General features: G+C 44.9%; 1 protein-coding gene across 6 annotated transcripts in view; it reads right to left on the bottom strand.

Annotated features, from left to right (window-relative positions):
- The window catches only part of NFATC2 (nuclear factor of activated T cells 2), a 99,044-nt gene that overhangs the window by 46,339 nt on the left and 37,737 nt on the right, over positions 1–14,968 (bottom strand). For all 6 annotated transcript variants that reach the window (XM_082773410.1, XM_082773411.1, XM_082773409.1 and 3 more), the window contains exon 6: positions 4,872–5,012. In XM_082773410.1, coding sequence (XP_082629536.1) covers positions 4,872–5,012 — 141 coding nt within the window. The remainder of the gene's footprint in view (positions 1–4,871; positions 5,013–14,968) is intronic.

Genomic DNA, 14,968 nt, shown 5'->3' with positions numbered 1-14,968 from the left:
CCCTCGACCTTTAGCATATTCAAAACCCTTAACAGCCACAGGACTGCTTTCCAAGCTCTCTCTTCCAGATCTAAACTGAAGGAATACATGCACGTCCAAACCTCTCCCTGTACAATCCCATCCAGTTGCTTCCCCTGACCTATTTTTATTCAGATGCGCTCAGTTAGGTTTCTCTGAGTTTAGATCTAACTCCTTGGACCCAACTCTGCTTTTGTGTCCTGACTCTAATTCGTGAGCTCCCCTGCCCTACAGCAGCTGAAGGTTACAACTGATCGTCAAAAATAAGTAACCTTAAAAAGAACTTAAAACTATAATGCTTGCATGTTGGTAAACCTTATCATTAAGAAAATTAATGTCATTTAGTCATCAGCAGTTCAAACACAAGCGCTTTATCCCCTTGCTCACAGACAAAGCACTGAGCTCCAGCCCCTTCAGTTCGCTTCCTGCTGCCATTTCCTGTCGCAAGCCTAAAATGAGCCTTTTACAGACTTCTTGGTGGCGAGTTAATTGCACTAGTTTTAGTATAACACAAAAAGGCAGCTATTTGCGTAATGACAGCCCAGCGTAATTTGGGGAATATTCTTTATTTTCCAGGTATTTCTAGTGGAAAATATACATATGTTATAGAGAAGTAAAAAGTATTCGTTATTGTTCTTAGGAGCAAGTTGTATTTTGGTCACAAGTATGAACAGTTCTACATTTCTCTCTGTCACTAATACTAAGTGAAGAATTGCCTACAAAATCCACGGGAAAATGAAGTATGTTTTGAGCATTCATCTGAAGGGTGAAACCTAATTTCTACAACTGTGAGCCCCAAGAGCAGTTTACTCAGTTGTGTAAGTCACAGAGACTTCAACCTCAGCACCCGGCTCATTGCAGACACTAATCCAGACCCCAGGTTCAAGATACACCCAGATGGTAGAGTGTCTGTGAAACAGCGAACAGAACATCTCACTGCACTGAGGGTTTTTTTAGGGGAGGAAATAATAAATAAATAAATAAATGTCTTGCTCCTCTCATCTTAAACACAAGGCAAACAAGCCTAGCCAAGGCCCCCTGCAGAGCACAACATGCTGAAAGCTATCAGATGCTTTTCCACACTGCTGCTCTCTCCCTTGCCATTACTGGTAGAGCTAAAAGTGGTGTCAAAAGTGGGAAATCAAGCACCACTTTCTAGCACAGACAAGGCTTATGAGCTGTTAAAATGAAACTCAGAGAAAACTGTGCTCCCCCGAGAGGTGGTGCATCTTCCTGCCTGCACAGAGGTACAATTCTTTCTGAGGCTCCCCGGGGCAGCGCTGCGAGCTAGGAGAGGACGCGACAATGGCAGGGTCACGCGTGCTATCCACCCACCAGAACGTTTATTGTGGCTTAGTTTGCTGCTGAGCAGCTTATCAGAGCTTTCTGCACACTGCTGTGCAGATGGGCGCTGCAGCAAGCAAGCGCTCCAAGGTGAGTGCAATATCCACCTCCTCCTTCCACCCAGCGACGTTTCTAATTGAGAAGTGGGCTGCACAACCAGCCCTTTTTGTTCTGTGTTCCTGCAGTCTAATGCAACAATGACTAAGTAAGGCCACGGTAATAATTAAAATAGTCTACAGTTTATAAAGGGAGAAGCTGAAGGTCCCAGGTGTGTAAGATCCTAACTTTCAGGCTCTCTGGGACACTTGATAACTTCTACAAGCCATGCACAAAGGCTTAATTCTCCATCTACTGCAGTCAGTTGAAGTCACATCAGCCCCTGCGTGACTTACATATCCAGATAAGCTTTAACCTTTCTTGCCTTAAACGTACACCTATTAAAGAAAGCAATCTTCACATTAAAAGCACTTCACAGTGTATCTGCAAGAGGTATTGCTACATTATAAAATGGTGCATGGACACACAGAGAGCTATCAGGCCTGCAGCATGGCACAGAGTCCCCTAGCCACCCTATATACCAGCATGCACACACTTCTCATCCAGACCAAAGCCCTGAATCAGGTCTCCCATCCTCTAAATTCCCCCTATGCCAACCGCTTATCCAAAGCCCAGCAGCCAGAGACCGACCACAGAGGTGGCCAGGGAGCAGTGCAGGATATGGAACACCAGCATGCAAATCTCTGCTCCAGACTGGGCACTGCTGCTGGGATAAGCCATGGCTCTCCACTACCAGGAGGTAAAAAAAGAAACAAAAAAATGCAGTTTCCCCAGCAGTGAAGAAAAGCTTTAGATTTAGTGTGGAAAATGTTGTTGTTCGTTTTACTTTCTAACATCTGTTCCAGCCAAAGCCTTCTCTGCTCTCATATGGAAATAGGGGCTGGGCATTTCAGATGTTTCCTCGAAATGGCATTAAGAGCTACCTCTTTTTTAGTGTATCATCTCCTTTAGTTACTGCAAAACATTCTTGGGACAGGTACCACTGCGGGCTGCCAAGCATGTTCCCATGCACCTTCACGATTCGCTGACATCGACGGAACAGTGACAGCACAGTGGGAAGGAATTAATACATGGTCTTAAAAGGAAAGAAAGGGTGCCAAGAAAATTGCTCTGACTGCACAGGCTCATCAGAACCTTCACAGTTCAGAGGCCTAGTGGCCTAGCAGCTCTCCTTCTTTCTGGGAAATAGCGTGGCTTGCTGGAGCTGTGGGAAGAAAGGGGGACCTCCAGCACGCTTTTTGTTCCCCCACTTCACCAGCTGATGCCCACATACATGACTGTTTGGCTTGCTTTTTGCCAAAAGCATTACGCCATAAATCACACACATGCTATTCACTTGGGTGATGCTATATCTTAAATCCCTTCTTGCAAGTCACTGGATATATTGCTTAGGCTTTCTCTGCCTTAGTTTACTGACAGAAAACTTAGGAACAGTCTGTTTTCTTAGCAATGCGAAGGGACTGTGAAGTTTGAATAAAATTGCTCTTTTACTTTTTTTTTTATTATTATTATTTTTACTCTTGCTGCTCTTTTGTACTGCAGAGTCCTTTGTCTCACTAAAACAAACCAGACTAAAGGATGGCAGAGTCTGGCCTTTCATATTGCAAGATGCTTTTCTGATCCCTGGATGCTGTTGTTATCCTTGCAGAGCACATTATTCCAAATAAAAAAATCAAGCCTAATGAAGGGTAAGTTAAACAAGCCCAGACCATTTACAAAGAAACAAATGTCATTTTGCAAAAGCCCTAAGAAATCCAATAAAATACACATACTGCCTAGTGAGGTGAGAGGAAATGCCTGTGTGCATATGATATTAGAAAAGAAACAATTCTGCTCTAAGTAAACAGGTAACTAACTACAGCAGAATGCATTTGTTTGTGTTTCCACCTGTAAACAAGAAAATCTGGATTTCTTCCGCCCACCTGAACCATTAGACCATGTTAAGCATATTTTCTACGGTAAGGTATTCTTTGGGTCAGAAATCAAGTGGTATTTATTACGGCATGCCATTGTGAAAACACAATAAATAGAGTTCAGCAAAGGCAGTAGAGGTGATGCTAGGCAACTAAATAACTCCCAGTAACCACTCATTATTCCTATTACTTATATTCATCCAACACCAACCAGGGCTTGGGACCATCTTGTACTGGCTCTGTGCAAGTTAAGCAAATAAACAGCCAAGATGAAAAGAGAACAGAGATAATCTGTAATCTGCTAGTCATTCCCTCTTCGTTATTGCTCAAGAGCTAGCAATAATACCCCCAAAATTTGGCAAAAAGTATTTTAAAACATGCAGCTCTACTGGAAAAAAAAATAGTATTGTGCTATAACAGGGAACTTTTCCCTCTGAATTGAATTTGATTTGTTTTGCTACAGTCTGAGCCTTCCTTCTGTGAGTTCTTCATGTACCTGGTGTACATGGTTGTACCTGCACAGACAGTAGGACAGATGCATGGGTGTGCATAGGCTTAGATAGCTGCATGATTTAACCTGATGCCTCAGTTTGCAATGGCAATGCTGAGGTGATGCAAACCTGTACACGTGGAAGCAGTGCAAATTTTGACTATGTGTTTCAGGGGTACGTGGTAAAGTTAGAGACAGATCCTTCAGAGAGCTGTGCAGCTGCCTGTCTGGGGATAATTGAAAGAGAAAGAAGCTTTACAGAAGCAGGCCCTTAGTCAATAAAATATATTTTTATATGTGTTTTGTGACATTTTGGGTTATTTTCCATTTAATCTCAGCATGTTTCACAGCCTTGAATGTGAAACAGTGCCTGTGGAGGCACTGTTTCCCTTCACACTGTGGGGAAATATATATTTCTGTTTATGCCTAAAAGGGTTCTTTATAAGAAGTGATGTGAAAACTATCAATGTGGAAACTATCAATGCCGAAAATATCTGAAAAAATACGGAAGATGCAGTGATGTGTTCTCATGTCTCAATATGTGTATAAAAATAATTTTACTTTGATATCAAAATACATATTACACACGTTTTTCTCTCACAGACTTCTAAGGGCAGAAGCCCCAACCTCCGCCTGTAGTTCACTTCAACAAAAATGGTCATTTCAATTATTATTTCTACAGTAAAGTTCACAAAACATGAGATTAAATAAGCAAAAGGGTACATGTAACGGTCATTTAATTTCTTTGATAATGTACCCTTTTTCTGCTGATTCCCAATGTCTATATTCTTGTGAATCTTCCCCATGACATTTGATTTACTTTCCAACAGTGTCTGCAAGGTTGACAATGCAGATGTGAGCACCCAGGACTAGTTTTACTCACAAGGTTACCTCAAGAAATTTGGTTTTACTTGGCAGAACTTGAATGGGATTACTCACTGGAGTAGAGTTACTCACGAGCAAAAATCTTAGAACAGTATCATGAGACACAACAGTACTGCAGGTTTGCCTTATCACATTAGGAAAAGTGAGAAAAAAAAATGCCCTACCTGAAGTTTTCTCTGTAAACACCACCTTGGACTCTGCTGTGAAATTTTGTCCAGTCAGAATCATCTGTTGTCCTCCATACACAAGGCAGCTGTCAATATCTTGTCTTTCAACCATTGGAAGTTCATGAGCAGACCTTTGGGCTGTGGACAAAATACAGACATGAATGAAATCAACTCTGTTTTACCAGCACTTTCCAAATCTTCCCAGAACTATCCACAGATCGATCTTGTCATCGTTACCATCCACTGACTGCCAAAGCAGCTCCTCCAGGGTGCTAAATTTAGGTTTGAGAGGGAAAAATAAACTTACTCAAGGCATTTTATTTGGAAACATTCAGGAGCTGGCTGCAGCGATTCAGCTGTGCTGGCCTTACTCCTTGTCCTTGAAAAAGGACAGCTTGGATGAATGAGCTGGAACTTGCCCATGTCTGTTTCCAAATAAATAGCCAAATTTTCAAGTGCAGGCACACTACAGTCCTGGAGCCCAAAAATTCCACCTGCAGAGAGGATTCCACTGAATAACACTGAATTCCTTCAGAAAAAAAAAATAAAAATAAACCCTTTCTACAAAAGCCCAATGCTTCTCACAGAGACCAGGCCCAGTGTTGGGCCTGGCACAGTCAGGTTGCCAACACGTCTCCATGTGCACACAGCAGGCCTCACACACAACCAGAGGGGCAATCACAAAGCCGGGTGTGTACAAGCAGCCCCCAGCTTTATTATTCTTTCTCTCCTCAGCCAGAAAACCAGGACAGCACCATCTCTCCCACTATGGTCCTCTCATCCCATTAAAACGGTCATTTACATGGACAGGAAAGCTTTGGAGAGTCCTGGTCACCATCCCTACGATCGTGTTTCAACTCTTTGCTAACGAGCAGCAGGAGGCGAAGAAAGTGAAGATGCGAGAATTGTTCCCTGCAACACAAACAGCTGGAAAATATCAGGAGCTTCCCTGTGAGCAGACCAGGTGGGCAGCAATTTGGGTCTGGTGAACTGCGAGTTCATGACCTGCACTCAAACTCCTCCAGATTCATCCACCCCAACTGGAAAGGCCTCCAGAGGATGCCGCTCATCTATTTAACAGCTGCCTTGGCTGGGTTTTAACTTTCTCTGACAAAGAGCCTGCTCCCAAGAGACCTCGAGCGTTTGTGTCTTCCCTTCACTGAACACCATTCACCGCTGAGCCAAAACCAAAGAAACGTTAACCTATATGTCCAGTGCTGGGCCTCCCCTCGCACACAGGCAGGGCTGTGGTCCAGGCACCCTTTTACTGCTCTGCAGCCTTCAGAGAGCCGAAAATCCAACGGCTCTTGGCTGCAGCAAGAGCTGCACAAACTCTGTCACTGCATCAGAAACAAAGCTGGGGTATTTGGTGGGAAAACATAAGTGTTAAACCCTGTAGACAGGTGTCTGTGGGAGAGGGGAACAATTTATTTTTTTGTCTTGCTAGAAATACAGATAAATCAATATTAGTAACTTTCTTCTGCCGTTTGAGAGGCATTTTTTAAAATCTATTTAAAACAACCTTATGACTCATTGTTCCCTTCAAATATATTACAACAGCTGGGCTAAGATACTGCCAATTAAGAATATATATTCAGATTATTTTCACAGAAGCTGCTAATTTCTTTCACATGGCTCCATGATTAATTTCTATCCCTAAATACTCACGCTTTTGATGAGTTCATAATTGGATTTATCACAAAGGTTTGTAACCTCAAAGGCTTACAAGTAAATAGCAATAACCAAAACCATGTCTACAACACTCAAGAGAAAATGTATTTAAACTTTGCCCTGAATGCTCTTTATTCCTACACAACCCACAAGTTTCACTTCAAAAGCGTCCCAAATTGTCAAAATTGCAGATTAAACTACGTCTCCTGCAGACTGAGTGTCTCAATAGAGAGCTTTGTACCTGACATCCCACTGACCAGTGGTTCTCAAGGCTTTTTCAGGATGAGGAAGGACAAATTTTAGCCTGGAAATAACCATCTGACTCATCTGAAATACATCTGGAACTAGGCAAGTTGGAAATCACTGCTGAAAACCAAGTCTCTATCCAACTTCCATAGAGCGCAGTGTTTGTGTATGCTGCAACCTACCAGGGAGCTGGGGAGGACAGCAGGCTCACTGGGGAGCCTGTGCATCCCGGCTCCTTGGAAACCCCAAACCCTGCTGCTCTCCCCAGCTGAGCTGGGCAGCCAAGCAGCGCTGCCTGGAAGCCTGCAGTGGGCAGAGGAGCGCTGGGGCTTCCCTGATACAGCCCCACGCTGGCCAGCGGTAGCCAGGCTGCTGCAAAGCTACACTGAGGCACAGCTACAGCACAAGGAGGCTACTGGCATCTCCAGAAGTGCTTTCACCCAGGCCCAGAATTAGCCACACCTATAAGTGTAAAAACCCACATCTGCTTCAGATGTGCAGCAGAACAATGTCACTTAGAAATCTTCCAGCTGAGTTTCACAGTGCAGACATCATGCGAATGGCAAAGGTGGAGGAATTCGGGTACCTACTGAGCATTAGGCTTCCTACTGCATGTTTTGTCTGCACTCTTCTCCCACTGGGTGGTTTGCAAACCAGTTTGTAAAAAAAAATAAAAATTAAAAAAAATCATTTTCCAAGATCCTATTTTTCTCCCAGGTCTGCAAGGAGACCCCCTATTTCCCATTTTCTCTAGAAAGGAGGCTTAAGGTTCAGCATGGAGCTGCCTCAATAGGATCACTTTATTTTTCTCTGCAAGAAATATTAATTGCCAATAAATCCCCTTCCTCTAAGGCTCACGATGGGTGGACTGCATGCAATAATTTCACACTATTCCTTCTCTTCCCCCAGGGGTTGGCACTTCATAAAGTGACCTACAGCTACTGGAGTTTATGAGCTTTGAATAAACAAAACGCTGTTGATTTAACCAGTTGGGGTGTTTACTTTCAATAGCAACAGTTACTGACATAAGGCAGCAAAGCAAATGCTATAGAAATACTCACACTTGGCCTGAAGCAGTGTGTCAACCTATTAACAGGGGACATTATTTTTCTATTTTATTTGACTGTCTGCAAATCAAGATGTCATGGATGCACAGTGCCAAGAAACACAATGTGCACAGTGACACGAGAGAGAGAAAGGCAGCTGCTGTCCCAGCCACTGCACCACCTCCAGGCACCCCCAGCCAGGAGGGATGTGGCCCCTGCACCTCCTCCCCTGCCCACAGCACCCAGGGGCCTGCACATCGCTGCCAGGCTGCAAGACTTGTCCCCTTGGTCCCCATCCCTGTGCCAGCTGGTGGAGGAAGCGTAAAGACGGCCTAAACATCTGGGATGGTGGGCTGAATTATGCACATGGGATGCACAAGCCTGCAGGCTGACCACAAGAAATGTGCCAAGGCTGGGTGAGGGTGTTTCTTGCTTTCCCACCTGCTCACAGCACCTACAATCATTCCTTTTTTGGCAGAAGTTACTGGGCTTCGAGGAAGAAAAAGGGATATTTTGAGACAACTGACTACTTGGATACATCTATTGTGGCTGCAAATTCTCCCCAGGGATGTGTTACCTGAGCGTGCCCCTCAGGGAATTGCAATTCTGCCCGAGAGCCCCTCTTGCTCCCCATCAGTGCTCCTCCACACGTCCCCTTGATGCTCCAGCCCTGCCTGAGCATCGTGTTTCCTTCCACCGGCTTGGAGGGCTTCCAAGCACTGCCTTGTCTTGCCCAAAGGCTGACTCGTTTTATGAGGAGTCTTAACTGAAGCTAAATGTATCTTAACAGCCTCTGGAGAGGAACCGTCTAGGCAATCTTTCTCCCTGCACATGCAATACGAGCAAGGGCCAGATCAGGGAATTTACATGATCTGCCTCTCGGGAGGAACAGGCCTGTGAACTCTGCGCAGAGCAGCGGGTCTGACGGTCGCTTGCAGAGCAGACACTCCATAGACCCCAGGTATTAGCACAGCTTCTCAATGTCTTAGTCTGTGGACTGACTGAAGGCCTCCATGCAAACTTCTGTGTAAGTAAAGGCCAAAGAATAGCTGCTCCATGCCACCTGACACCTGCAACGCCAGATCCAGAGCTTAAATCGATGTGTTGTCCCTCTAACTGACTCCATAGCTGAGCGCAGTTCAGGAGAGATCATATTCTGGGTGGTCACAAGGAGCAGGACTGAGGACCACCTGCAGCGCAGCAAGGACAAAGCTAGCATTACCTCTAATTACCTCTAACTGCCCTCACAAGCCAAGTAAACTAAAACTTGGATATTCAAAAGAGGGGGGGTGGGGTGGGGTGTCAGGACTTGCATCCCAGCACAGCGGTCCCCCCAGGCCAAATGTCCAGGTCTCACTTTGGACACCCTGTCCTGGGCTCACCCAGCTTTCTGGAAGCCTCTGAGCCGTGACTCACTGCCCCTAACATGTCTTTCCAAACCCCCAGAGGCTCTTGGCTCAAGCGACTGATTCCTGTTGGATTGGAGAAGGGCAAGCAGAGCTGCCTGTCTGACACTCAAAAAGAAATCCCAAACCCTAGAAGCAATAGCAGAGCCTTAACAGCAGCATAATTTGTTGTGGGATTAATTCTTCCACCTCAGTGCAAACCTTAATGAGCCAAAGTAAATATCTCTTTCCTCCTGTCACACTGTGTTTACTTACCATGAACTGCTCGCCTGCGGCAGGACTGATAGGAGCAGTGCTCCTGTGCCCAGTGCCTGTCCAACACGTTAACGTCCTGGGAGCCTCTGATCCCATTCATCACTTGCTGAAGCACCCGGAGCTCTCAGGGTGGGCACAGCAGCACAGGCTGAGGACCTGCAGCGTGGGAGCTGGGGGCAGACCAAGGACAGGAGGCATCTCTAGCAGGCAGGCAGGCACCAGCAGTGCACCCCCTCGAGGAACAACCTCCTAATTGGAGGGGTGGGAGGATTACCTCCTGGTAGGAGTACTGGGGAGTGGAAGGCTTAAGTGAGAATCAAGGAAATAAAGCTAATTTCCAGCCCTTGTGATGTGAAACCTTGAAAATGTGATTCAAATGCTACCAAAAGAAGAACCCCCATATGGAATGACAACAGTTTCCAATTTGTCGCCAGCAAGACTTAATCAGCAGTTTGTACAGAGCCATCCAAGAAAAAGGCACCAAAAATAGAGGGCTTTTCTCCACCTCCTTCCCTGCACATAATTTATTTTATGATGCCCTTGCGAAGGAGGAGTGACAAGCATTGATGGCAGCAGTGTCAGATAAGTATGATGCTTTCTATGAACTGCAGCCAGCTCACCAAAGCAGCATGTGATTAATGACAGGAAAACCATGGCCTCGGTTCACTTCTCTGTCGATCATCTCTGCGGGTATGCACAGCATTTCCCTTTAATCCCTTGTGGAGGAGATCTGCTGAGCTTAAATTATGCTCAGAAATCCATGGTCTGCGTAATAAGCTGGGTCGCTTGCTTTTACCAGCAGCACTACTGCAAAAAGGGTGAGCATTTTCCTTCTGACAGACTTTCCAGGTTAAAATCTTTTAGTAGCACATTAAAAGTGGCAAAAGTTGTCAGAATTAGCTTTAAATTAGGAGAGAGAAATTTTACTTTAGGAAAGGCACCAGGTTTTGTGTCAGCTGTATTTACGGCAAAGTGCATGGCTGTCTTGAAGTTGAAATGAAAGGGGAGGGGGAATTCCTTTAATTCATCTGGAAACCATGCTACTCTCATAATAATCTTGCTTCTGGTTAAAATTGCAGCGGGCACCTCTCAGGTGCAAACAGACCATTTGCTTCTGCTTTTTTATCTCAGTAAACCAGACCTGCTTGTTGCCTGCCGTTGTATTCCAACCAGCACAACTCATGGCCGAGGAAAAGCACTCCTCGCTTTGCCAAGACAACATTCTTTTAAATGACTAGCTCTTTCCTCTGTAGTTATTAATGTGTCAAGTATCATAGGCTCAGATTGTCTAATACGATGGGAAAATCTACTAGAAGGAGAGAAAAATAAAGGAAACTTCCAGGGAAATTGATTAAAGGGAAATAAGATATTTGACCCAATTTAGTGGAACAAAATACTGTCAATAACAGAAACTATTTTAAATTCCTCGGGTGGACACACTGTTCTTTAGTAATAAGGTTTGTTTGTTTTGCTTTTACCACCGTGGAATATCTATTATAAGAACAAGATTTTAGAACCTTTCTCTCTCTCATGCCAAGTGCCATAATTTGCATTTTAAGCCATTCACGAGCAGTTTAGTTTCAGCAAACATGGATTATATGAAACACGAACTGTGAGACACTTTGGGAAGCTTTAAGCACACAATCTATTAGAATAAAACCTGTGACACAGTATGAGTGGTACTCCTCATCCTACACTCACATCTTAAAGATATTTGCATAGAGTGATTTTTGGTTGCCAGCAGCATGGAATAAACCAGGCAGCCTCACAGGTGCTGATGTGGCTACTCTGAAATCCCTTCAGTGCTGCTTCTTTCCTGCTCCATGGATACTTCAGCTGAGGAGTAGAGACCTGACTCCACCGATACTCACCAAGAAATGAGCCTCGTCTCACACTGAACAGCAAATGCAAGGAAACAAACAGAACTAATATTGCAGATGTTGTCTGAATGGTTTGAGAACAATGATCAAGTCTGCAAATACCAAAAACCCTCTGCGGCAATTCACTGAGTGGCTTTTTATTAGGGCTGCACGTGAAGGGACAGGTTAACTCTGTAACCCTTCAATCCCTTGTGTCACAGCATCTGCGTGTTAGCAGTTGTGTGGTAGCCACTCAGATTTCAGACACACTGCTGTGCTGGTGACAATGTTGTATTTTGGCACCAAAGAACTGTGATTGAAAACTGTTTAGTTCTAATTATATTTTCAAGACATTGAGAGATTAGAACTCACATTAAGACTCAGACTTCAGGTCATTTCTAGCAAGTTTTCAGATCCAAGATGCTTATGCTTGAGCAGCACCTGCTTTTTACGGGCAGGCTGCAGGATACTTGCGTGCAAGCACTTGCTGATAATTGCAGCAACAGGCTATCACTCAGGTAGGAATAAAAAAGCCGCTGTCTTTGAGGCATCAGGTCATTTCTACACAGCAAGCACTGTGCTGCTGGAGCACTTCTTGCCCTGCCTCTGCACCAGGCTCAGAGTGAGCCCTGCCTGTCCCAGCGAAAGCTCACCCTCATGAGTTAACCATATGCCTAAAACACATCTTCACAGTCAGGGATGTGCATGTGGACACGTACAGCTGCAGCAGGAATAACCCTGCAGACATGCATAGGCAGGGAGCAGCACCACGCTGCATGATGCTGCATGGCCCCAGTGGCTGAGATTATGGGGACAACTCACCTAGCTCCTGTGGGCTTGCTGCCATTTCAGGGTGTCAGTGTGGAACAATGACCAGGAGAAGAGATTTTTCTCACCTTTCCAGCACCACGCCTCAAAGACAGTGGCTTTTTTATCCCGACCTGAGTGATAGCCTGTTGCTACAATTATCAGAGGACTTTGAAATGCCTTTGTGTCCTCAGTGGCTTCAGAGGGAATCAACAGGCAAAAGGAGAGAAAAGCTGCAAGCTGCTGAGTGTGCAGGCATGTCTGGATATGAGGTCCGTTTTGAGGCATAACTGATCATTTAACAACATAGCACCTCCATGGTCCTCCCACACAGCTGCCTGGGGAGGAACTTGCTCCGGATGATTCTTAGAACCTGTGAAATCCCCTCCTAAAACCTGTCAAGTGCTGAATGTGACACAGATGAGGTGGAACCAAATTGCCCCCTAGAAAAGCAGATACTTTGCAGTTCTTGCTTCATTGCAGCTAATGATCTGCTGACACCAGTGGGAGTTTTTAGCTGGGATCTGCTTCTGCTGAGGAGAGCACTCAGATGTTCTGTTGGTAGCAACAGTGCTCTCGAGGGAACCCCACTGGTGAGGCCAGTTATCTTAGAGCTGCTACTTACTGAGGCTTTCCCAGTGGGATGTTATTAACAGCTATCAGACAGGAGAGATCTCAGGAGAGAGGCTCCAGGGGCATGGGGTCCCAAGCAGCCATGTCAAAAAAGTGAAAAGCAAACAGTGATGAAACAGAGAATCCCAGCAGCACAGAAAGGGGGCAGATGGGATGCAAGGACAAAATATCTCAAAGTCCCAGCATGCCCCTTCTGCTACACCAGGGCTCATCAGCAGGTCTCCTGAGCTTATCTGAGCACCACCTGTGAGCAACTTAGATTATCATCTCTAGTGTGATTTAGCCTGCATTACTAGCGCTGGCTGAACCAACTAATGTTTTTAGCCATCTTCCTAGAACCAGGCTGTGATCAGGAAGTGCAAGTGAAATGCAAAAACACCGTAAATATGTAACATACATTCTAAATGGAAGAGGCTTACTTCTCCAGGTCACCTTATACTCTATTTCCGTGAGTTCAGAAAAGCACGGTTCTCATATGTCCTTTGTTGTCTGCTAAGCAGCCCAACATTTTCTTAATTTCAATTTGATTATAATAAACTTATAAATAAGCCACAAACTAATGACTCTTGTTTTGTTTTGTGTGTTTGTTTTTTTTTTTTTATGCCTCTAGGACTCATCAAAGCAAACACATCTCAGAATAAGTGCCTAGACATCTTAAACAAGCCGTTGCAAATAGCAGTCATTGCACAGGCAAATTAGGTGTGCACATACCCTTCGGAAAATGTGATCTTATTCTGTAAACCGTGACCGGATTTCTGCTTGAATGCTCTTTGATGATGGGCACGAATACAGTGTGCTGTCGTGGGTACTAGAAACGCCTAGCTCACTCTTTCTGAAAGCAGCATTTGCTTTTACTGTAGGAGACTGGAATAATGGGTGTGATTGGTGGGCTCACACATAAACCAGGGCCCGTCCACCTGCTCTGGATCCATGCTGGTTATCTGTACAGTGGATGTAAAAGTCACACCCAGAGCTTCCCCACCCAAGTAGGTCCCCATTGCAGGCAGGAATGGGCTGCTTTCACTTGGAAAAGAAATTGAGGGAGAAGCCAGGTGCTCCTTCACTGCAATTCCCTTCTTATAAACAATATTGGCAGTTTACTGAATGTTTCCTTTAGCAAATAGGCCTTTGTTTCAGCAGGGACATGTTGGGGGTGGAGGCTGCTATTGTTTCAGGCATCAGGTCCCATAGAGGATCCTGTTTCCTACAGAGACAGGTGGTGGCTACTCCCACTGCTCTCCTCTCCCATCACGGTGCCCAGAGACTTCACACAGCTGGTAAAATGCTCTGAGAGTTGTCATCCTCTCATAAAAATTGCCAAGAGATCATACACATATCCATCATCCTCTCCTTAGTCTTGCCTTGTTTATTCACTTCTACTGCTTTTTTTTCAATAATTCACTAGTCACAAATTGTCTTGATTTTATATCCAAAATAGGCTCCTCTCTTACAATAAGTAATTATTTAAGTAAGGCCCGCATCTCTATAAATACACACAAGAAACTTTTCAATGATTTTCTTCACATAACTTATGGCAAGATAGGTTCTGCTAAAGGGGTGAGTCATTCAGCAAAGGGAGAGGAAAACTGTTCATTTTGTATTTGTGAAATCCCCAAACCACTGAAAAGGCACCATTTATCAACAAAAAGCATCACAGGATGCACATAAACCAGCGCAGTGGGTGGAGCCCTTCCAGAAATGACTTCGACCCTGGGGGCACCTTGCTGGAGGCCTCTCTTTCTCAGGATCCAGTACGTTAAAACGAGTGGGAGGTGCAGGTTTCTCAGTTTACACACTTATAGAATTTGCTCCCCAGAAATCAAAACTGCAAGCTTTCTTCTGTCCCTCAGGGGAATACCAGAATAACCTGGGCTTTCCCTGCTTCAGCTGCAGCCTCCTGAGCTGCACACCCCTCAGCACCGTCATCTAGAAAAAACAACAACCAGTATGTGCTCAAGCCCTGAAATCCAATCTCTTCTCCATTTCATTTGCCACCCCATGTCTGTATTCAAAGCCTCCAACCACCAGCTTGGAGATAACAAGTTCTGGTTGTGCTGCCACTACAAATATGACCGTTCCCAGGATGGCAGGCAGTGTGCACACTCCTGCACAAACAGGCAGGATGTATATAAGCCCCATACACACACCCACACTGGCTCCCTGCAGATCTC

The sequence above is a fragment of the Aythya marila genome (assembly GCF_965140915.1).
Source record: "Aythya marila genome assembly, chromosome: 16".
Taxonomy (NCBI): domain Eukaryota; kingdom Metazoa; phylum Chordata; class Aves; order Anseriformes; family Anatidae; genus Aythya; species Aythya marila.
The sequence above is the reverse complement of the archived record's forward strand: the minus strand, read 5'-3'. Positions and strand labels throughout refer to the sequence as shown.